The sequence below is a fragment of the Trachurus japonicus genome, chromosome 19, assembly GCF_045865225.1.
Source record: "Trachurus japonicus isolate A0001 chromosome 19, Traja_1.0".
NCBI classification, from domain to species: domain Eukaryota; kingdom Metazoa; phylum Chordata; class Actinopteri; order Carangiformes; family Carangidae; genus Trachurus; species Trachurus japonicus.
Genome location: NC_140925.1, coordinates 10,584,499 through 10,609,658, shown reverse-complemented (window position 1 = coordinate 10,609,658; position 25,160 = coordinate 10,584,499). Strand labels below are relative to the sequence as shown.

Here is a 25,160-nt window from a genome sequence, read left to right as displayed (position 1 = left end):
ACATATGTCTTTCTCCGTCCAATCCACCTGTCCCATTGTGCGAGACACCTCTGACAAGTGTTTTTTCCCTCCTTGCTGACAACAAAGGAGCGTAAAAGAGAGAAAAAGGGGGAATGGTGCGGGTGTGGGGAGGAGAGCTGAATGAGGCCTTCGACAGGACGTTGCTTTACTGTCTGAGCCATATAGGAGGCTGTCATTCAACACCTTGGGCTCATCAGACAAACGGTTGCTTGGTACAATAGATAATGGCCCATCAGTATACGTTTGTCTTCTGCCGTTGCAAAGCACAGGGGTTAAATAATCCAGACTGAACCAGCTGTGACCGGCTTTGCAAATTATAAGATACAAACTTTGCCCCAAATATGTTGGAAGCTCCCAGTTACTTTTGCACTGCCTGAGAAAGAGTACCAAAAGTTCATCTGGGGTAAATATGAATCCTTCTTACCAATTTAAGGTGAAGCAGCAGCAAGAGGGGAAAGTGAGAGGTTACTCAAGGAAGGCAGCAAAACAGGAAATTGAAAGGGAAAGAGGAGTGAATGGTTCAGATTTTTTTTGGGGGGGGTGAATGATAAAGGCAGTGGGGGGGCTGCGCCTCCTGAAGGGTCTAATTAACAGTTTAATATGGTCCTGGAGCTTCAAGGGGAGCAGAGAGGAGCATAGCCCTGTTGCTTAATGGGTTCAGCCAGCGCACAACAGAGCCTGAAAAACTGGATTCAAATGTGTCAAGGGGTAAAGGTGATGGAGGGAAAGATTAAAAAAAACTGGAGGGGTTGAATAGGCTGAAAGGAAAAACGGAAAGGGAGGAGGAAGAGGGAAGAAAGAAGGTGCGAAGCAAAGGAAAAAGCTGCGAAACGAGAATGACTGTTTCACTTGTGAGAGAAGGAAGGGTGACTCGTCTGTGAGACAGTAAAACACTGCCTTCAGGCAGCTGTCAGGCAAGCCTCATCGAAGCATCTTTCTCCTCTCGCTGCCTCTTACTCACTCTCTCACTCGTGCTCTGCCATCAAAATACAGCAAATCAATCACCCTCCCGCAGCTACAACTCCATCTGTTTAATATCTATGACGTGACATCTGCAGATACCTTTTGATTAACAGGAAACTGATAAACACAACATGCTATGATTTATAAAATGTCGCCTTGGGAGGGGGTCAGAATCTAACAACAACAGCCGCATTGATTCACTTTTTCCTTCAGTACACACACACACCGGATAAGTCTAGGAATGCACCCATTTGGTTGGGTGTGTGTGTGTGTGCTCTTGTATGTGAGGGTATTCATTTGCATGTGTGTTTCTATGTGTGAGAGTTGCTTCTATAAATACGAGGTGTTGATGATAGCAGTTAAGCAGTTAAAAGAAGAAAGGGAACACGAGCGGAAAACATGGAGGGTGAGAGGAAGTGGGGATGGAGCCATTTTGCTTCTCCAAAGTGGAGAAAATAACGTAGATTAAGGATCCGTCTGGTGTCATTAATCTCTTCTTTACAATCTAACTACACAGCTCGCTGCTCCCCCGTCTCCATTCAACAATGAGATACATGTTAAATCATAGCAGGAAAAACCTGCTGCTCTTCAAGTGCATAGAAATGATTGATCGAGGCACAGATCGCCTGTAGCACTTCTTCGTCCCCCCCCTCCTCGCAAACTTTCCCTTCCCACAATTCAGACTTTTCTCAGCCGGGGACTAGAGGAGGGTCGATGGCTGCAGTCGTTGCTGATAATTCACCCATCTGTATTGCTCATATCCAAATATTTGCATGCAGGGAGTTGCTTGCCAAAGTAGGTTTCACCGCTCTGACCTACTTAAGTTGTTTTAAGCTGAATGACGCCGGTATGGAAGAGTTCTGTCTAAGACAGGAGGCAGCGAGGAGCGACTGCCGCCGCTGACAGCGTTTACATTACTGCCTGTTGTGTTCACTTTGTTCCTAAAATCTTTTATTTCTCTCCAATCATTGTGTCATTGTGTCATTTCAAGCTTTAAAAGGGATACCTCACCCAAAATTGATAATTCACCAATTTTCTACTCACCGTCATGCCAAGGAAGGGTTTGGAGAACTTTGGAGTCATCAAAACGATTTTGTAGCTCTACAGTAGGGGGGGTCCGGCTGGCAACCGTTTGTCATATAATGGCGGTGGATAGAGTTCACTTTTGAATTGTCCAAAACACACACTATGAAACATCCAAATACCTCCATACTGCTCGTCTGTACTGACCCAAGTGTCCTGAAGCTGCAACATGAAAAAGTTGTTCAGAAAAAATTAATTTATCTGTTTTTTTAGCCTTGTTGTAGTAGTAGCTCCATGTGGCTCTGGCTCTGTTGATGTTTGTGCGCATGCGCGAGATTTGCTGTGAAATGTTCGTTCGTCGTTGTAAACCATTGTATGAATGATGTAAACACGGAAGAACAAATCTCGCTCAGCCACTGGGAGCTACTGCTACAACAAGGATAAAAACAGAGATCAAATTATTTTTTTCCCAACAACTTTTTCATGTTGCGGCTTATATGGATGGATATGGATATGGATGTTTCATAGTGTGTGTTTTGGTTGATTCAAAAGTGAACTCTATCCGCCGCCATTATATGAAAATCCGTTGCCAGCCGGACCCCCCCTGGAACTCCTAAAGCATTTTGATGACTCCGAAAGTTCTTCCTTGGCATGACGGTGAGTAGAAAATTGGTGAACTATTGATTTTGGGTGAAGTATCCCTTTAAGTTGTTGATGGGGCCAATGCTAAAATGACTGGTTCATTATTCATCTTTTACCTTGTATGGGATGACGACTGCAGAGCCACCGCTGATGCCCACGATCGGCAGCGCTGTCTGGGTGGAGAGGAAGTCCAGGATCTGAGCCACTTCTGCCACCTGAAGACCAAACAGACAGATCCAGTCGGAGCCACGGGGCCAAACACGATTTAGATTAATTCCCCAGACGTAACTGATCACTATCTGTCATGTATCAAACTAATGAGGCGTCTGACTGAGGGTTCATTCCTGACATTGTTCTGGTGCACACGCAAACAAGCAAAAGGAAAGTTAATGTACGGTAACAAATCGCAGTTGCAGGCGATCAGGTTGGAGCTGATAACTGATGAGCTGATGTTTATCGCCTAAGTTGCTTCTTCTTCCTTTACAGTCAGGAACCATATCACCCAACCCCATAATTTAATTTGAGTAAAGGTAGCACATGCTTGGCATCTCAATTACTTCTTCTTTTTTGTGGCTCCGCTGTGTGATTTAAGCCGACAGGACAGGTGCTTTTTTACATAAAACGTTTCCTTGTGCAGCTTTAGGAAGCACCGATGTGGCTGACTGAGCACCGTGACTCTGGAGAGGATGTTTTATCAAAAAGGCCCTAAAAATGCATCTTTTTTTTCTTTTTTTACCTGAACACCAGCGCCCGAGCCCACATCATCCTCGAACACCACGCCGTGCAGCCTCTCGGTCGCCATGGTGTCGCACAGCCGTGTCAGCAGGTCGCGGGGGTTGGTGTCGTTGACCAGCACCGTCACGGGGCTGACCACCACGGGCAGGTCCACGAAGTTCTCCCCGCTGAGCCGACCCCTGACCTCATTCTGGTAGCTGGAGCCGCTGAACACCACCGCCACGTTGATGGACGGGTGGAGGAGGAGCGGCCGGGCCTGCAGCGGCAGCGGGGAGGAGAGGAGGAGCAGGAGGAAGACGAGGAGGAGGAGGAAGAGCGGAGGCCAAGGTGAGGGAGGAGGTTGTCCCCTGGGAATGGCCATGTTGCCAGCCTACTGCCTGGAGAGGAGGGGGAATGGAAAGAAAGGGAGCAACAGTCAAACATACAAGCTGCTTTACTTTATGAGGTTTTTTGACATAATGCCTCATAATCCATCAGTACATATCCATCCGTCATTTCTCTCCCCTGGTCCGTCTCTCTCTGACCCTTGTGTGCCACAGTATTAGCCCTGCATTTAGACTCTTGTGACATAAGGAAGACTATGTGTGTGTGTGTGTGTGTGTGTGTGTGTGTGTGTGCCATTGTGTGTGTGCAGTGCAAGTATGTGTGCATGTAATCCTCCATAATCCAACCCCCAGTGTCATGACTGTAATCACCTCTCCATCTCTACACATCTCTGATTCAGCACACGCACACACACACACACGGTGCAAAGCTGGACGCCAAAACAGTCTAACAGGCCCTCGACCCTCATCACTGGTATTGCATTACATCACATTACATTCCTTCAGCCTGCCTCCCTCCGCACGGTGTGATGTCATCGGCCTATGTGGAGAGCGACAGCCACAACAACAATAACCGCAGTTGAAATCCGTGCATATGTACGTAAGCCAACATACAGCTGGTGCAAATGTCAAACTCCAGCCTCTGCTCGCTTTAATTTAAAAGTAATTAAATGTTCACAACTGTTGAGAACTAATTCTAATTAGTGAAATGCTAAAATGAAATTAAGCATTTGTTTGTCCTTGATTTAGGGACGACCACATGCTAAAGTCCAGCAAACTCCTCCCACCCTGTGGAGCTGGACTTGACTTTATTAGTTTAGTGCTCGAGTCTTAATAGCAAACAGGGTGACGTCAACAAGTTCTGTCTTCTGAATTAACAACAACAAAATATGTGACTCGTCAATGCTGTTCTGATCTGATGCCATCCGAAATGGTGACACACCGACTGTTGAAATAGTTCAAAATAAATCAAATCATTTTAACTCAAACAGTATCTCCTTTTTGGGGTTAAAAAGACTACCTTATACAGATTAGGGACCTCTGTCCCTTTTTAATAACCACTCGCTAAAGGTCAGGGAACAATAATATTTATAGCTAAAAGAAATCTATGTGATTATTAGTTGGAAATCTTTGTAATTATAACCCTAGATGCATAAACGCCATATATGTCAGACATTATGTCACCTTATGGAAGTTTGTTGTTATTTATGTACAAAACAAGACATCAATGTAGAGTACATCATGAAAATGTTTAAATGTCTTCGTGAAACAAATTGAAAAAGGCAGTTCAATAAACAAAAGAAGAAAAGAAAAAGATACTTGTATTGAAACTGAAAACTACTAGAGCATCTCTGCAATAATCAAACCCTCAGTGTTTTGGTGTGCATCCAGCATACAACTGACAGCAATGATACCTTCAGCATTTGCATCTGCTGAAGCCACTTCAATCAAACGTTTGAAGATCTTCTCTTATTGAATCAATACCTTTGAACCTTTGATAAAAGCAGGTGAGCTTTCTTACAGCAAACAGAGCTCTCCACACACGTTTAATTGCAGGTTTTATAGAGAGTCGGTCTCATCTGTGGCCATCACAGGCATGTTGATAATTAACAGCGCCTCCCTTCTTCCATTCAAATCTCCTTTCAAAGCAACACTGGGTTAATGCTCCTCCTTACCCCTTACCCCACCCCACCCCAAACCCACTCCCCCCTTGGTGTTCATGATACTGGCATATCAATCATTCATCCCAATAAGGTTGTTAAGCTCCTGGGCTTTAGGTGCCCAAAGAAATAAATATACAGTGTGAACCTTTGAAAGACAATCCATCCCTGTTATGAGATATGGCCCGCAATCAATATAGGATCAAAGCTGGGATGATGGACAGAGCCGACTTCTTAAAGGATTAGTTCCTAGATCTATGCATTGTGTTTATTGCATGTGTGTGTGATGCTTCGTTCTGCATTTTAAAAATCTGTTTAAGATAATCAGCTCTGCAAAATGTTGATGATGTTGTACATTTTCCTGGAAAACTAAATGATCTATCAGACATGTAGTTAACAGTGTCGTCCGCATATGGACACATTTTTAGCATTTTGCTGTTTAGCACTAAGATCAAGTCCACACAGAAATGACTGCATTGGGAGAGTAAAACCTAAAACCACAGCTCAAAAGTCTGAAGTAGGATTTTTACAGATCCCCCTGAGAGCTTATGCAGATTTGATAAACTGCAGCAGGGTCTTACACTTTTTTTTCTCTTGTAAATCCAGGGATCGCTTGTTTTCACTCACTGAGATCACTTTATTTGTCTCCAGTGATTCATTATATCTTGATGTGAGCACCGAGCAGCTGTTAACAGACCACCCACGTGTGCTAGGTGAAGATTGAAAACAAAGCCCCATACACAGTCAAACTCTGAAAATAAATAACATAAATGACAGATGTGGTATAAACAACTGATGAAACAACCTGGTTTAATTCTTTAAAAAATGTTACCAACTTTAATGCTCAACTTAAACAGAATGAAGAACCTCAACTCTCTTTTTCATCAACCATTGCCCTGCATGTAGCTAAATTTACATCCAGGGATCCACACAGTTGGATTAACATTGTAGACATAGAGATGACGTGATATCACAAAGGTTGACAGATGTTCTTACTTGACATACAGTAATTAAATAGAGTATCTTTATATTCTGAGATATGCATTTGGGTTTTTCCTTTGAATTCCAGTGTGCATGTCCACAGTTTTTTATTCTGAACCCTTCATTACATGCAAGTCAAAATACACTTAATGAAAGGGACTAAGTTTAGACTTCCTTCATCTTTTTAAATGCCATTATACTGTACGCCTATAGCATCGAAATAAAGTTGGTTGAAAGGTCAATTCTGAGAAATTATCTCAAATAAGACACATGACTAAACTTCAACGGTTTTAATATACAGTAATCTTGGTTATATCGAGCAATGAAATGATTTTCTATTACTGTTTAGTTTCAGTTGTTTATTCATTCAGCAGCAACTACTTTCCACTGGAGGATCAGTTCATCTGGTCAGACCTCACACTTTTTACAGGAAACCTGATCTGTTGCACCACCAGAGTAAGAATGACAAGATCCTCAGATATCATACAAGTATTGTTCACTACCCAACAACCGTAGCATTCACAACTGACTGGAAAGCCTTGAGTTTTTAAGCGTATGTCTCTTTGAAGCACTAGTCACATAATCTAAAATATTAGAATTAAAGGTATAAGAGTGGGGAGACAGAGTAGTCGTGGAACCAAAAGGACAATTGCAAAAGATAGTGACAGAAAGACAAAGAGAGAGAGCGATTTTGTATGTATGTGTGTGTGAGAGAGAGAAAACCCGCGAGAAAGAGAGAGAGAGGGAGAGGGAGAACAGATAAATGCTGACTGGGTGAATCACATGATTGGAGAGCAGGTCAAGTGTTCATTTAACAGTGTAATCTCTGGAAAAAGGCAGGATAATGGGGCCTCAGATTAGCAGTGTGTGTGTGTGTGTGTGTGTGTGTGTGTGTGTGTGGTGGGGGTGGTAGTTACAGTAAGAGGTTGAAGGAGTGAGTGTGTCTGCTCCAGATTAGCAGCAATGTAACATGGTGTGATTACGCCATGGAAAAGGATGTGAACATGAGGGACGGACCGCGGATGTGTTGCATCTGAATTTCAATCACACACACAAACACAGCGCACAACAATCAGATGACTATCCTCTTATCTTTTTTTTTTTTTAACTGAATCTAAAAAAACTAAATAAATTTAAAAATGCAAATTTCTCAGACAGACAGCCAGAGATAAATGGGGGAAAACATCAGACGCCAGATTATGAAGAATTGCATAATCACACAATAAAATCCTGTTATGTTTGTGCACTTAATTACCAAAATTGTATTCACATGTGCAGACTGAGAGTGCGGGTGTGATGGTGCATGCACAGGTTTTCTATTATTATGGAGATTTCCAGATGGGGTACAGCTCTGCCATGCAGGATAAACTCTCTCACTGGGACACAGGTAAAACTGTACCTGCGTCAGCATCGACATGACTACACACACACACACACACACACACAATAGACATTGAAACTCATCCCACCGTGAGGTATTAATGAAAACTTTACAGCCACAGTGATACGTGTCAGAGGATAAACTAGAACATGGAAGAAACAGGATTACTATGTGAGACACAACAACAACAAAAGAGTGGGCAGATTTCCTATTCACTACCTGAGGGTAGCCCTATACACATTTATAATCTTTTTTAAATCATTTTTAGGTAATACTGCATATTTTCATCCTCTTGGCTTCTGACAGTTAATCAAATAAAACACCCCAAAAGATGCAAATGTATCACATCTATCTGACTTGTGTTATATTATTCACCTCCCCACTAGAACAGGCCTCAGTTGTGGTTAAAAAAAAAAAAAAAGGATCTACTTACTGAAAGCTGACATTGATACACCCCATAGTCCTGTCCATCAATTAATCAGCCTAATGTGTAACAGCTTCTGTTGTCAAAAATGAGAAAATATAATGTTTTCTTTGAAAAAGTGCTGAAAAAAGACCCATAATGATGCATAATTGACTTATATGCACTTTTATGTCCACTATATATACTCAGAGGAAACAATATCATTAGCTACACTGAGAGGAAACCTGTTGGACCACATGTCCAGCTGATTCCTGTCCTGTTAAAAGCACCATATCCTGTACCTCCTGGGACATACAGTCATTTAACTACTTAGCACGGATATGATAAGTGTCCCTTATACCGAGTCCCTGGGGGTGGAGAGGAAATGAGCGGAGAGGATCTAGTTGATGGGATGAGCATCAACACCAGGGAATTATCAACATGCCCGGCCTGAACCTTGTTTCTTTTTTTTCTTTTTTTCACAGCACCTTTGAAAACTGATTTGATTGCATTAATTAGGGGGGGCTTGAATTAGTGGGGTGGTATTAATGTTGTAGACGGCCTTCCTCTTGTCAAAACATACTGCAAGCTCGGTGCTCTGACAGCTGTGTGAAGCATCAGGATCCTCTAGAGCCTCATTTATGCAGAATTGGAGCAATCCAAGAAATCCCAGGGTGGAAATTTATTCTGCAGCGATGACTCCTGGGTGCTGCAATGCTAACTGAATTCCTTATCAATACTTTCATTTTAATGTTAAGTGAAAGAATTATTGCACAATGCCTGGCTCTGATGGCTGAAAGATAATATACTCCACATTATGACATTACTATAGGAATGGGCCTGCAGGTATGGTTGTAATGTAACTTCCTACCATCGGTGGCAGCAGTGAGCACAATAGGACGAAACAATCTGCCATGTTGGGTTTGGTTTTACATCGTTTCACCTGTTGTCTGTTCTGTGTTTGTGTGAAATTATCCATCATACTAGTTTTAAGTAACAAACAGTGGATGAAACGACTCTGTGTACATGAAAGGCATCACTGGTATTGACGTAACCCTCCAATTCACCGACTGTGCTGTTCCTCTCAGCTCTTCGGGGCAATTAATCATCTTTGACCTCATTCTTTTGCTTCACTCTCAGCAGTCTAATCAGCATCGTTTCCAGCTATAACACCAATACCCCCACTTGCCTCGTCCTGCTCAATACCGCAAAGTTAGATTCTCGCTGGTAATAGAGGTACAGTAAGTACTCAAATATAAAACAAACCACAAGCTACTTTATCCTTTAACAATCACCTGGTATTGATTTTTCTTTATTCTGATAGGTTGTTAAAAGGTTAATTTCCAGTCCCCTGAATAGAAAAAAAGTAATTACGTAAGAAGCCTAATTGCCAATTCAGTCTAATTATCAAGCTGCTCTTCAAGTACATGACCAACTAACTATGAGTGAAATGTGTAGTTGTCATTACAGGTGGGTCAGAGAGTACAGAGGGTACTACTGTAAGTGTTTGGACTTTGGTGAAAAAAAAAAGGCTCCGACTTTAATCATTCTTTAGATTAATGAGGCTCCAGTCAGCGAAGCACCAAAGTAATCCTTAAGGGATAGTTCAACATTTTGGCAAATTGGCCCATTGCCATAACACTAGTCTTAAGAGTAGGTTCGTAACCTTTAATTGTCGGTGCAAGCTATTTTTAGAACGGCGGAGCAGAGCCGCGAGCTGCTCAGAGCTACGCAAATACACAATCCAACAACTCGCTGTTGCTCTGGTGGACAAATTGTGACCTGCACATTCACCATGCTATGAGATTTTAACATGTTACATACAGAGTTGTTTTCCAGGTAAATTCATGCAAAACTGCTGATGCACATTGCCTTCAGGGGCAGTTTTTCAGCAAGCAGTCTCTGCATTTGGCTCAAAAACAACTCTGTCTCGTAGCGGTCCGTTATTATCTCATAGCGTGGTGAATGTGCAGGTCACAACTTGTCCACCAGAGCGTTGTGGAGTTGTTGGATTGTGTATTTGATGAGTTTGATGAGGGAAACCAAGAAATCCCATGAGCCTCCGTAGCGTAGCTCTGAGCAGCTCACGGCTCTGCTCCGCCGTTCTAAAAACAGCTTGCACCGACAAATAAAGGTAACAAACCTACTCCTAAAACTATAGGGATTATGGCAATGGGCCAATTTGCCAAAATGTTGAACAATCCCTTTAAATTGGTTACATTAACTTTTACATGAGTGACAGTAAACACAGACCACAGAGCCTGAACTACGAACGGCCACTCTGTCAACGTCAAACAGCTCCACTGTTCCGCCCCCTTTCCTCTCCTCTTTTCATCCCTCCATCCCTCCGTCTCTCCACCTCGTGGATGACATGTGGAAGACAAGCTGATTTGTCAGCCTTGCACATGCAGCTCTCGCAACCCCAATGCTCATGTATGCACACATGCATCAGCCGTGCTAATAAACCGTCCACATACAAATTAAGCTCACAATATGAATAAATGAACGTGTCATGCTTAACCCCTGAGCTTATTATGAAACATATCACGTAATGTCCGTCACGTGAATTAATCATAATTAGGCTTTAAGTGGTAACACTGAAACCCCATCTCTCTGTGGGTTCCTGCTCTCACACATAGAGCTCTGACAGCTTTACAGGAAATCGTTGCAGGCCGGACATATCGGCTGAGATGAGTGACGCTGACGTGGTGGGGGCATTTCCAGATTGGCCTGGCCCCCTGCCACTCAAATGTAAAGCCATCAAAACTCTGTGACACCCAATCTGCTGCTGCACCTGCTTAAAATAGACAGTGATACGTTTATAGAAACATACATAAAACGAATCCATTCACATTCATGTTCCTGAATGTGTTTCTCATTGGTTGGGAACTTTTTAGGCTTATAACAGCTGTAGTGTGGGCATGAGTTGAGAACGTCTTTATTTTAGACTGTTGCATAGATTAAAGAGGAAAATGCTGTTAAAAATTAATTTTGTACTTTAGAAATATGCTTTTTTTCTTTTAATTTCCCAGCATCCTATCATCTCAGTGTACCTACTCAGGAAGCAGCCACCCTGAGGTTGTGAACCACTGGTCATCATTAACTGTTGATCTAAGAGAATCTGTGGTACTTAATGTCATATAAGAAGCCTGGAAAAGTAAATGTCTGCATCATTTTACCAAATATGCAAAGTTTTGATAAAATCTAGAATAATATAATAATAATATTAATGTTAATATCTTTTAGATTTTGGAAAACTACAAACACTATGTTGGGAACTGAAGGATTATGTGATTGTTAGCTATGGAACTTAAAGAAATTGCTCTATATGATGATGTAACATATTATGAATGAAAAATACATCATGCAGCTGTAGAAGATTTTCAAAAGCTGGAAGAGGTAAAAAAAAATATGAGGCAGGTGACTTTTTGTATATTTGAACTATGTTTTTTTTGTACTGTCCCTTTAATCATCTAAAGATACCCTCCCTTGGCTCGAAACCTCAAGCTGGGAACCACATGGTCAATGTCATGGTACACGGTGTTGCAACATGATCTGTATGTAAACCAGAGCAGAAAGCTTGTGTCAGTAATGGAGAAAAATTGGAGCTGCTCTTTACAGCTTATGGGACAAATCAATGCGCGTTAGCAGATAACTGATATGACAGTAAAACAGTGCAACTCCAACATCCATAATCAATAAGTAAATGAATCATACTGGGTAAGCATGCATGCAGGTATGGAGGCACACACACAGCAACACACATTTGCACACACTTCAAACAAGCAGCTAACCACCAAAGTGAAAAATGCTAATATGTCGTGTTACAGTAGTTCCTGTTATAGTAACAACTGGCTGTTCTGTTTCTGTCAGCAGCAGATGGTAGCTTCCTCTCGAGGACACTCTTCACTTATGAAAACTGAAAGTATGACTGCACTCGCGCTCTGTGTCTACACTTGTGTGTCTCCCCCTGAGCGTCTAATCCTCGCCATCTATCCATTCTGTCTTTTATAGCTATTGCTCCATATCTGTCTCTCCCCACTTACATAAAAACGATGAATTCCTGATAAAAGGATGAGATTAAGTGACAGAATGAGAGTGTGTACAGGGAGTGTGTGTGTGTGTGTGTCGGTGCATGTGTGCGACAGACTTACCTGCACTTTCTGCTGTCATCCGACGTGAACTCCTGCTGCTCCATGATCCTTCCCCACTGGCTCCTTCCCCTCCAAAAAGGTCTTTTCTCTCTCTATTTCCGTTTCTTTTCCCTTTTTTTTCTCCACCTGGTTTTCACCTGCCTCTCTCCCCTCGCAGCACCTGTAGGAGTACGCGTTCAGACTGAGTCTTTGTGTGAGAGGGGAATGTGTTTTCAAGTTATCAGTGACTCTTTGTGTGTATGTGTGTGTTTGGCAGCTTCGGATGTCTGCACTCTCCCACTGGAGGACTTCACAACATGACAGCAAGCATATGTGATCTCCAAAAAAAAAATCTCTCTTTCTAACTCCTCACTTTCTTCACCCTTCTCTCACTTCTCTGTTTTTCTTTTTTTTTGGGAGGGGTGTCACAGAGGAAGCGTTTACAAGTGGTCATGAAGGTGAAGACAGGACATCAAAATGGAAAAGAAGAAGAGAGGGAAAGTGAGGGTGACAGAAGACGAGAGGTGCGGGAGCTCCTAGACAAGCAGGCTGCCTATGTGTGTGTTATTCTGTGTGTGTGTGCATATGTGCATAAACCCACTGTGTTTAGCTCTCTGTCTGTATCCTTCAGGCTCCCCACTGGTCGGATGAGGAGAGGAGCGAAAGAGGAGGAATGACAAAATACCTCTTCTCTCAGCAGAGGAGAAGCACAAACGCTGGTAACACTTCAACAACAGCAGCAGCAGCAGCAGTGACGCTTCCCCTCCGTTTTCTCCTTTCTCCCCCTCTCTGCCTCCTCTGTCTCCTTCTTTTCCCGCTCCCTGCTCGGGGGTAAGAGACACGACAGATCCATGAGAAGTTAGAAAATCTCACGCACAGATAAGGAAGGGGTCCTGTTGTCTGTGCATCTTTGGGAGCAAAAGTTTTACCCCCCCCCCCCCCTCCAACTCCTCCTTTTGGTTCCAGTTATCAGCCCCTGTGGTGACGGTACTCCGCAGCGAGGGATCCCCTCCGGTGATGATGCGCCTCCTCGGGTCCCGTGTGATCAAAAAAGGATGAGGGGAAGAAGATAGGATTTGGGTTCTGCGCCCCCACCCCCTCTCCTCGCCCTCCTTCCCATATGGAGCAAGGTGATCCAGATGTTGGTTGATGGTGGGAGCGTCGGGAACACGGAGAGAACAGCGGGACAGATGGCAGGTCTGCGGGGTCGGGCCGGCTGTGCACTAGCAGGTCCTCATCCTGTTGCACTGATTTGTTTTTTCTTTTTTTTTCTCTCCTCCTCTCCCTCAACCAGAGTTGTTGCTCTCTCTCCCTCAATGTTTCGCTGCCGTTCATCTGCCGGTGCTGTCACACCAGTAATCCTGCTTTCCATTTCCTTTTTAACTCCATCTTTTCTTTATCTCTCTCTATCTGCTCTCACTCCATCACAGGAGGGGCTGCATGTGCGTCCTGATAATAATGGTGTGAGGATTTAGCCTGCCTCCCTTCCTCTCCTCCCTCTCGCTCGTTCACTTCAGCGCAACCCCTCCTCCTCTCCCAGCCCACTTTTGCTCCCGTTTTCTCCATATTATTCACCTTCATCCTGTCACATATCCTGCCTTCTTTTCCTCACATCACCCCAACAGTATTGCTCTACTGTCTCATCAACAATCTCTGACATTTTTTTCTCCTTCCCTCCTTATACTATCAACAGGTCCAGAATGAATCTCATTAATAGTATTGTTTTTCCACCTTGTTTTGAAAGGTGCTCTACAAATAAAACATGTATTATTAATAAGCCAGCAGACATCACATTTACCTTTAAGTGCTGATAGCAAACACACAAGCCAGCAGTCATTGAACACTTCATAGTGTTAAAAGCAAGAAGTCTACTTGTGGGATAATACACTAGTTTTTACAGATAAAGTTACATTTTCTCAGCGTAGTAGGTAACTACTTTCTGAAGACAGGCAAGAAATAGTTCTGCGTAATCTGTTCGGACGCAAGGTACTCGGAGACTTTTCACTCCATGTATCACTCCGCCTCACAGGTGTTTTCTATTAATTAATCGACTACACAAAAACGATCACAGACGTCGTAAAGACTAAAACTAAAAAAACAACAACAACAACAACAACAACAACAACAGAACACTTCAATTAAATTATATATGGTTGACAAAAGATGTTGCGTGACCAAATCACAGCACTACTTTTAGTATATGTCTTCCGTCGTTGCTACGAATGTCTGAGCTTCATAAAGTCCATTAAAAAATCACCGTGAGTCCTGTAACTGCGATTTAAAGAAGCAGAGCCTGAAAGTTGTGTGTAGGTAAGTGTTTACGGAATGATAAGTAAATATTTGATGTGTGTAAACCGTGTAGTAGCAGCTGTTAGCGACATCATGGTTTGCTAAGCTAAGCTAGGCTGCAAACAAAGTTTGTGTGGCAGCTTTAGCCTCACCGAGAAATCCAGTTTTCTCCTTCTTTTCTTCCTCCAAATTTCTTTCCTCTTCATAATAGTTTTTTGTGTTCATGAAGCAGATAAATTAATATTAAATAAATAAAAATTTAGAGATGTCTGACCGCGTACCGTTAGCGCCGCCTAGCGAATCAGCTATCTTCACGACGTAACACGGTCGAGTTGCATTATGGGAAATGAAGTCTCCCATGTCTGTAAACATTACTGTAGCTAGCTAGCCCATGCATGCATTAGACCTCGCATTAGACACATAATGTAGGCCTTATATTAAATTGGGCCCAGTGCCACATGTGTAAACGTACCCTGTTACTGTGATTCAGAAGCTGTTCAAATAATATACGCAGGTTCATATTTGCATGTTTTTGTTATTTTAAACATGTACAGGATAGTGAGTAGGGTGTCTTACCTTGTTGACTGATACCGGTGCTACTCAGTGTCTGTTGATTGCATGATAATCATGCATACAAGCTATTCAAATAGTGTTTTTTTATTATGAACATAATTGTGGAAATGAAAAATTTCTAATCAACCAAAATTTTCCATTGCTTTGCATCCTTTTAATCAATGTATCAACAGGAATAAATACATAAATTTTTAACCATCTCGATGACCAGTTAATCATTGTTATTTACCTTGAGAAAAAAAATCAAATCAATATTTCACAATTTGATGCTTCTCTCTGTTTGTCTCGTTGCAAGTTTTCCACACTAATGAAGTCAACCACTTGCATATATGGAGCTGACAATAGTTTAGTTTAAACAGTCATGAGGCTACCAGCAGATGATCGTTTTTTACAGCCTACTCTCTAAATAAAATTTGTTTTGGTAACTTTTTCGTGAGAACTTTTCCGACATTTCATTGACAGTAATCAATAAAGAAAATGATTGGTTTGCAGCTGCAGAATCAACAAACCAACAATCACCACGTTTACTGTCAGACATATATTGACAGGGTAAACACACTAGCCTGTAAAATCAAAAACGGACAAAGAAAATGTGACAAAGAGCTTGGGCGTGCTGCATCCATACTAATGCGACTTAGTGTTGCATGTTGCCCAGTTTCATTCATGCATGTTCATTGACAAGTCAGTTATCTAGAGCAACCTGAAATAATAAACAGTCCATCAATTGTAATTATCGCTGCCTTTCAATCTGCAGAGAAAACACATAGTTTTTTAGGTAACATTAACTGCAATTGCGTTGACATGCATAAGTGTGTGTGAGTAATGCTGAATATGTGTGAGGGAGAGAGAAGTGTCTGATTGCCTCTCACTTTTTTTTCCTTCTTTTCATGGCTTACTTGTGACAGTAATTTCACAGAGGAGAGACAAACAGCTTCTGTTTGCTCTCCTCCCTTTCTCTCACTCACTTTATCGGACAGGCGTTTCATAGTTTTAAAGAGTGCTGTCGTTTGCAGGTTACCATCACTCCTAATAAAAGCAGTTTTCCTCCTTTTTTCCTCGCCAGGCAGCTTGGTCAGGTGACAAGCCTTTTAACACAGCACTATAAATACAGATGAGTGTTAAAATAGAGTGTTTGAGATGTGAGGCGTGTGACTGAGGTGTCTATATCTGTAATGGGTTGCGTGTAGTAGATACAGTGATACCTATGATGAATGGGAACAGACAATAGCAGACAGATGTTTCAAAGGATAGTCTCTCTGACTCTCTCTTTCTCTCTCTCTCTCTCTCTCTCTCTCAGCAGCTGGACAGGGTGTAAAGCAGCCAGTCGAGAACATATGTTCCTCCGGTCAGCAGCCCGATCAGATCCACAGATTAACACAGATTGATTCAGTGAGTAACAAAATTATGTTTACTGGGGGAGAGAGCTTGCTGGCTGACAGGAAAATAATTAATTCTACAATTTTGTGTGTTGTCGAGAAGGATTTATGTTGGGCTGTATGTGTCTTGTAAGATGTGGATTTGTTGAGAACCAATGCCACGTGCTGCTGATAGTATTAATTCGCTGAGGCCGTCAACAAATCCTGCTCCTCCTAGGAACATCTGCAACTCTACTCATCACATAGACAGTTTATTGTATCTGTCATGTGTAATGATGAAACAATTAGTCAATTAAATGATTAGTTGATCAATTGAATGTGATTCAGCAACAATTTTTATAGGTGATTTCCAGGCAAAAAATGCAAAAAGGCCAAATGTTATGATTTGCTGTATCTCTCTGTTTTGTTTTGTTTTGTTTTGTATCAGTATAAATTGAATGCGTTTTAGACTGTTGGTTTGTCACAAGAGACAATTTGAAGAGGTCGCCTTGGGATCATGGAAGTTGTGATTGGCATTTTTCACTATTTCATGACTGTTTTCCCGAGACAAACAACAGCATGAGTCATTTCAGCGAATCCCCAAAGAGTATATATGTTTTTATTGACTTCTTCTAGCATTTCGATGAATTATAATTCTGGTCACATGGGACTTTGACTTTGACCTAACCAAACCGTAGCTGATAGATGATCTGTTTGGACAGCAATGACATATTAGATCCTTCTTCTGATAGGGACAGCAGATCAGAAAACACTAATGTGTTGTCTGTAGTGCACAATATTTACAGATTAAACAGTAGGTTAATTAGATAAATCATCAACAGATTATTCCATGATTAAAACAATCTCTAGTTGCAGGTCTTGTTCATGTGTAGAAGACCTGGCAGAGGATTCAGCACCACGGACAGCGCTTCACAGTGTGGACGCTCAAAAACACCCCAGGCAGGACAGTGTTCCTCGAGGTCTCGACATGTCTGGGGAATCGTCCTCCTATCTGACAATTCTGTTATTGTGCCGGAGGTCAAGCTATTTTTAGGGTTAGTTGTGCAACTTGTTTTTGAACGGTGTTGTATATATAATAGTAGAATGGACATTTAGTTAATAGAGCCAAGCCTGCAAGCCAGTTTAGGCAGTTAACACGAGCTGTGCTACTACATTAATACCCCACAACACATGCAATGCACCCTTTACCACTTTGGGGGCATCATCAACAAGTCTTTCAAACAAAGCAAACAAAACTCTTGTTGTTGCTGTCCAAAAAAATCTATGTGTCCCATATTTTAAGGTATTTGAACACCAATTGTGACACAAGTAGAGAGGAACAGTCAACTTCACCTGTGAAAATATAATATATAAATGAAGTAGTGTTGTCCTAAATCTATAGCCATATGTTTACATTCAAGTTGAAAGAAATGGAAGGTCAGACAAAGAGGAAAGGTGTAGTGGCCAAATCTATAACTCGTAATAAATATAGCTAAGTTATAATTACTGTAAATATGCCATCCAGTACTCCCATTAAGCCGGCCTGCTCTCCCTGTCTTTCCTCCCACCAGCTGCCTTCATCAGCTCTTGTTAACATTTCTATGTTTTCCATATTCTGTGTTATAAACCGTTTTCTAGCACATCTGCCCGTCCTGGGTGAGGGATCCCTCCTCTGTCTCTCACCCTGAGGTTTCTCCAATTTTTCCCTGTTAAAAGGGTTTTTCCCGGGAGTTTTTCCTCAGTCGATGTGAGGGTCTAAGGGCAGAGGATGTTGTTATGATGCCATGTAAAGCCCTTTGAGACAAACTGTAAAAATGGGCTATACAAATAAAATTGCCTTGCCTTGCCTTGCTTTATAATTACATTCAGATTTTGTTATTAAGTTATTTTATTCTTCTATAAGGATCGTATCTGTATTTTTTATTATTTTCTATTCAAGCTGCTGTGACACAATCATATCCTGCAAAATGATTAATAAAGTACTATTAAAGTACTATTCTATTCTATTCTAGTTGTTAAACAGTTATATCAACCAACTGTTAATGTTCAGAATTAGGTTTCTGGTGATTTGCATGAAAACTGCGCTGCGTCCGAAACACATTCCCAGAGTCACATTCCCAGCTGAATTATTGTCCCGGTCTGACATTGAATTGCATCATAGTGGAACAACCAGACTGTCAAATTTCGAAGGCTCAAATAGGTGGATTCCTCATGGCCCAACCTGTCCCAAGATTCATTGTGAAATAATATGGCAGCCTGAAGTATTAGGTTTCCCCCTTTACCAATACGATACATTATATGAGCATTTTCTGAATCTGACCACACCCAACCACGCCTGTCAGTGACGGTGGGCGTGGCTTCCTCTGATAACCGCAGGTTGTTTTAAGAGCTCGAGCAAACAGCTGATGTTGTTTTTCTCAGGAAAACCGTCCCTAAAATGTTGTGTTCTCATTTTACTCTAAGCGGCTTCTGCTTCATTGCTCTGTGCAAGTATATCTGCCGTCTGCTTAGAATTTAATCAGCCCCACCTCCACCTCAGAGTCGACCCCGTGCACTCATCGGGTTGCAGGGTGGAAGACGTCTGCTATCATCACTTCCCAATCTCTCTCTCTGTGTAGGTTTGTAGGTTTCAGGGAGCAATGAGGTCAGAGCCAAGATGCCCAGCAGCAACCGTACTGCTGCACTGTATTCTCATATTAATTATCTTTTCTGGCTAAAAGGTGAATAAACAGGCAGAAAAAACCTCAACAGATTTCGTGCAACTGCCAGGGTGGGAGCTAAATGATGACAGCTTTTCACAATAAAATGCCAAACCCCAGTCAAGTGGTAGAAAGTGTTAAGTGGGTAATGCCGCATATATAAAGGATATAAAGGACTGAAATAAAATACCAATGATAAAAACAGAATTAAATATGAGAACTAAAAGACGAGGTACAAATAAACATATGGGTCGTTTAATTTTAAGTAATGTGTTTGTGACAAATGTGACAAACTGATTTTGCAAGACTTGTCCTTTTAAAATGGACAGACCACAATATACAGATAACACCCACCCACTTATGAGTAACGTTAAAGATAAAAACGTAGATAAACTCCTAATTTTAGAGATGTTATAAAGCTATGAAACTGAAGAACCATGTAGATGAATAATAAAACAGCTCGAGACCCAGAATCTTTATTAGCATTTATTTGTCCTACAGTGGGGAAATTTTCTGCAGCAATTAAAGCAGCAAATTGGATCATGCAAGAAGAAAATTAAAATTGACAAAAGTGTGTAGGAAATATCAAATACCCCAGGCTGAAGTACTACCTAACTACTTGAGATTGAAGTAAAACATAAAAAAATGTAAATAGTAAGTAAAGAATATAAATAAAAACAATAATACAATATCTACTGTGTGGTATTTACAGTATAGATAAGATGTGTGAAGTAGACAAATAACAGGAAAGCAGCGTAATAACTGTGATTGTTATATTTAGGCTGTATGATATCACAGATTTTGGTGTTAAAAGCGACAAACTGACCGATCAGTATTTTAACGTTACTGAGCAGGGGGAAGCTCTGAGACGACCAGCACTTAGTATCTGAAAAGCAACAGGGCGAAACAGGCTCTAAGATACAAAGGGGCATCGTCCGCATAGCAATTAGAACCAATTTCATGCTTATACATGATCACGCTTACAAATGATATGCCCTAAAGGAAGAATGCAAATGTAAAACCATGTGTTGAGGAAAAACTCCAGCCCTGGGGAACAGAGGCCAGTGAGTAAAGTCAGAGCCGGAGATGAGCCAGCATTTCCAAAACTCAGACCCTCTATTACAGGAGCACGAGAAGTCAGCGTCTGTGTGACCAGCCCATTTTTCCCAGACAGTTGATTAGGATTGTAAGGTCAGCTGTGTCGAAGGCAGAGCTACGGTCTAGTAACACAAAAAAAAAAAAATCCAATATTCAGCTGTATCAGCAGCAAGCAGGAGATCATTTGAAACCTTAATGAGAGCTGTTTTCAGTCGTGTGGAGAGTTGTCTGCGTCAGCTTTGATAAGTAGCTTATTTTTATTCATGAAAAGAAATGACATTCTCCAAAAAAAAAAAAGTTAGATATGGATAACACTTCTGGAATTAAAATGACTGGGAGTGATGATTGTGTTTTTAAACTACTACATGTTAACAGCAGAAGGAGGGGAAAGCAAGTAATAAAGCCACTTCTTTTCATTTTAAACCGCCAGAGCAGGAAAAAATGTTGTAATATATCATCTTGTTCTCATGACCTGTGTGTTGCCAAACAATATCCTACAAACACGTCCAGCAGGAGCATCTAAATAGCCATCCAGCTGCAGGTTCAGTTTGTTTGAAATTCAATGCCTGTTGCTTGCTTTGGCTCTGGTTTGAGCCACCTGCTCCTGAGAGATCGACCCAGGTTGTAGGTGCAGAGTGTGTATGTTTGACTTTTCTTTGTTGTGACATATCAGCTTGTTCTTGTGGGTAATGTTTTACCAAACAATGCCCGACTTGTGCACCTAGTTGAAAGATCTAAATAGCCATCCAAATGCAGGTTGAATTGGATTTGAAAGTCCATGTTTATAGTTGTTTTGGCTCCAGGGGAAATGATCCAGGTTGTCGGTGCAGACTGTGGATATTCATTCTAGTTTATCTAAGCTCTTTGTCTTTTGTGATGTTGATTCTCAGTGGAACCGGTCCTGCTTATAATTCCCATCAGAGGGAGTTTAACCTCACAATTAGATGTGCTGGTAAAAGGGGTGGAGACCTTTGCCAGACCTCGTTTGATTCATCCAGGTAGACTCTGATGTTACCTGCTGTCAGCAATACAACCAGACATGGAGCTGTCTGTGTGTGTATATGTGTGAGTGTTTGTGTGTGTGTGTGTGTGTGTGTAGCTGTGTACACTGGTGAGGACAGATGTTTAAACAGGCAATCATCACTCAATGAGTAAACAGCTCTGGAGATTGGACCACTGTGTGAGAGAGTGTGGAGGTGAATACTAAAAGGGGCGGACGGAGAGTGAGAATTAAAAGACAATGGAAGAAGACAAGAGGAGAGGAGAGTAAATAAACTCCCATCAACTCATATTAGAAAGCAGTCATCAGGGCTGAATGCTGATTTTTGTTTTGATTAGCCCACATTAGGGATATTTTTATCACCTTATTGCAACACTTTGATCACAGCGAGGGTCAGAGAAGGAAGAATCATCCTAAGAGAAGAGGGGCTGTGGGTTAAAACACCAAATCCTCAGGGCTTCACCAGCTGATCGGTTGGGGCACTGTCCCACACACCTTTGTTCCAGCACTCAGTCAGTCCACATCTTCATCTCCATCCATCCTCCTCCTCCTCCTCCTCCTCCTCCTTCTTCCTCTAAAGACACACTTTGAAAGCAAAAAATAGCTCAAGAGCAGAAAGACATGAGAAGTGTCAGATCCATAAATAAATTGGGTCTTTGTGCACCTTGTTTGAGACTGGCTGACATTTTAAAGCCTGCCAGGTATTAATACCATTTCTCATGAGACAAAGATTGTATGCGTGGGCGTGCATAAATCTGTGTGTGTGTGTGTGTTTGCACACGTGTGTGCATAATGTGTAAAATGCATGTGCATGTCAGTGCATGCTTTGGTTCTGGTGTGTGTGTTGTGTGTTTGGATGCAGAGGGAGCGACAGGGGTTGGTTGGTTGGTTGGTTTGTTATTCTTGGGAAACTTTACCCTAAGGCATAGCTGACAGAGATCTTGCAGTTTTATTCAGCCTGAAATTCACCTGACATCCCGGCGTGGTCATGACCAAATTGCTTTGTCTCTCTCTCACACACTCCACGCGTCAGTTTGAAACTGTCCTCGGGAAACGGGAACAACGGTTGTTTAGAAAAAAGCCATAGAATGACTTGTTTATGCTGAAGTGGCGCAGCCCTCTAGAGGTCATGGTAGTTAAGGCTTGTGTCTGTCTGGAGCAAAAGAAGAAGTGGTGTGTGCTGCATACAGTCTAAATGTCCTGGTAGATGTAAAGACAGTGTGTGTTTACAGTATATGCAGCTGGATTTAAAGGAATACTTCACCCAATATCGATAATTCACCAATTTTCTACTTACCCTTATGCCAAGGAAGGGTTTGGAGAACTTTCAGAGTCATCAAAATGCTTTTGGAGTTCCGGGGGGGGGGGTCCGGCTGGCTACGGGTTTTCATATAATGGCGGTGGATAGAGCTTGAATTGTCCAAAACACACACTATGAAACATCCAGATACCTCCATACTGCTCGTCCGTACTGACCCAAGTGTCTTGATATGAAGCCACGACATGAAAAAGTTGCTTGGAAAAAATTAATTTGATCTCTGTTTTTAGCCTTGTTGTAGTAGTAGCTCCCAGTGGCTCTGTTGATGCTTGTGCACATGCGCGAGATTTGCTGCGAGATTTTCGTTCGTCGTTATAAAGGCAAATAATGTATTTGAATACAAAATATGTGAAAAACGATTTAAAAGTGGCCAAAATTAACCCTACGATCTGTGTTTTCCTTCTAATTAGATTAATAAATCAATAAATTAAAATATATGAAAAGATGATCATTATTGATATTCTAAGATGTATTTGCACATGTGTTAGCTGAAAGACTTCAGACTTCAAGAAAGTCTTAAAAAACTTCAATCAAGTCCAGTTACCAGTGTAAAATAACTGAAATACTGATTTTCCAGACTGAATTTATTCCCTTAAAATAATAGTATCACAATAATAATAAACTGAGTCGTCACAGGGTCGGGCCATGCTGACAGGATTACGACTGAGTTGAATTAGCAGAGTATCACAGAGTAATCAAAGACCTTTCAGGTATGGAGGAGGAGTTAAAGGAGGTCATAAGGAAGCATGTGGGTCAAACGGTATCACAGGGCAAAGAGGAGGCCGTAAACGCTGACCTAAATATCGTTGAAGTTTCAAGGTCACTTCTCTTCTTCCTCGACTACTCACTTTCACTCCATGGTTGATTTTACAGGGGGTTACCAGTAATTATCTTCTCTTGTCAAACCTACGAGCTCAGCGCGACACCAGGTCACCTGTGTTTCTGATTGAGGTCCTGGGCACACACACACACACACACACATGAATACATAGGGAAGCAGCAGCAGGCGAATGTGCAGCGTTTCATTACGCCTCTGATTTGGTCATTCATCATGTCACAGCGAGGTCACACACAGCGGCCGACACATGTTTATGTCTGCAGAGACTACCTGTGTGTGTGTGTGTGTGTGTGTGTGTGTGTGAGTGTGTGTGAGTGTGCGTGCTAGTTGTCACTGTGTGTATGTGTGTGTGCACACTGCACAGTTTCAATGCATTGTTTTGTTGCATTTTTGATGCATTGTTTTGTTTTCCTGTTTATGCTGGTCTGGTTTCCAGTTCAAGAGGAAGTGGCTCTTAATGCACTCAAGTCAAATGAGTGAAGCATTAAAGGACCAGTCAGCAGCAGCCCCCTCCTTTGCTTTACAGACAGATGTAAATATTGACCTCAAATTCATCATAGGCAACAGGTAAACAAGAAGTTGTTTTAATAACTTAACACATTATTCAGATTCAGAACTTTTATCAGGTGTCAGTATGTCAGAGCTATATCTGTCTGATTGTTGTTGTGTTTTTTTTTTCCTTCCCAAACACCAGACTAAAGCTACAATTAGCCACTTAGCTTGGTGAATCTTAACGATTGTAGTCAGCTGAACCATGTTTGGACATTAGCTGTGAGTTAGTTTGCAAACTATGCTAGCACACAAATGTTTTCACTGATTTCCACTAGATAGCAAATAGTTTTTACATTAGTGTTTTTAGCCTGAGCCTAAGTTGAAGAGCGAGAATCTGATATTTATGTATCATATAAGATTTATTTTCTCTTGTATAGCTACAAGCAGCCCAGCAGTTTGAGCCACAGGTAAGTGGGAAATCAAAGAGTTCAAGGCAGATAATCAACAAAATGCGCAACTGTCCTGAAACTAAAAGGAAAAAACAAACCATGATAAATATGGTTTCTGAGAAACTCATTCAGGTCTAACACCAAACACTGAGCTTGATTAAAAGATACTTCCACACAAATATATTGTAATATATGCACACCTCAGATGAATGTTAAGTATGCTGCATAAATCTGGTCCTCCTTGGTAAGCTAATGTATGATTGGACTGCGCATGGACGTCCCTGTGTGGGTGTTGTTGAGATAGCGATCGGCTGGTTCTGTTCACAGACACCAAAACCACACAGCCAGATCAAAGCTGCGCTCCAGCCTCAGTTCACTAACCTGAGTGGTCGTGTGTTTCTCCACATCAGTCAGCGAGATCTGCAGTGGCAGAGAATGAGATGCTGTTGACAACAAGTTCAATCGCTTTCTTTTGTGCACAGAAACCCTGAAGTAACATCTGTATGATATTATGTTGTATTGTATTAGCCTATATATCTAGGGAGCTGAGCCAGTTTCCCTGTGGCTCTTGTGTAATAACTTCTCCCATAAAGTGAGTAGCAATGAGGGAAGTCTTAATTTTAGAAAATCTCACAAATAGTAAATATATCTTGTTTACTTTGATATTTCACAATTCAGTCAGCACCTGGATCTCTTATTTACGCTCACCAGCCTGTGTTACAATATAAACAGCACCCACATCCAGTTGTCATGGCTGTATCGCCACCTAGTGGCCGAGTAGTG

The 25,160-nt window shown here is 41.7% G+C and overlaps 1 protein-coding gene across 1 annotated transcript in view; it reads right to left on the bottom strand.

Annotated features, from left to right (window-relative positions):
- Positions 1-13,731, bottom strand: part of LOC146967453 (glutamate receptor ionotropic, NMDA 2C-like) — a 60,386-nt gene extending 46,655 nt beyond the window's left edge. Inside the window, exons 1-4 of the mRNA XM_085760949.1 lie at positions 12,868-13,731; positions 12,288-12,447; positions 3,386-3,761; positions 2,766-2,864 (exon numbers count right to left, since the gene is read on the bottom strand). Of these exons, the coding sequence (XP_085617075.1) occupies positions 2,766-2,864; positions 3,386-3,745 (459 nt within the window). The 5' untranslated portion in view covers positions 3,746-3,761; positions 12,288-12,447; positions 12,868-13,731. The remainder of the gene's footprint in view (positions 1-2,765; positions 2,865-3,385; positions 3,762-12,287; positions 12,448-12,867) is intronic.
- Between the last annotated feature and the right edge of the window lie 11,429 nt (positions 13,732-25,160).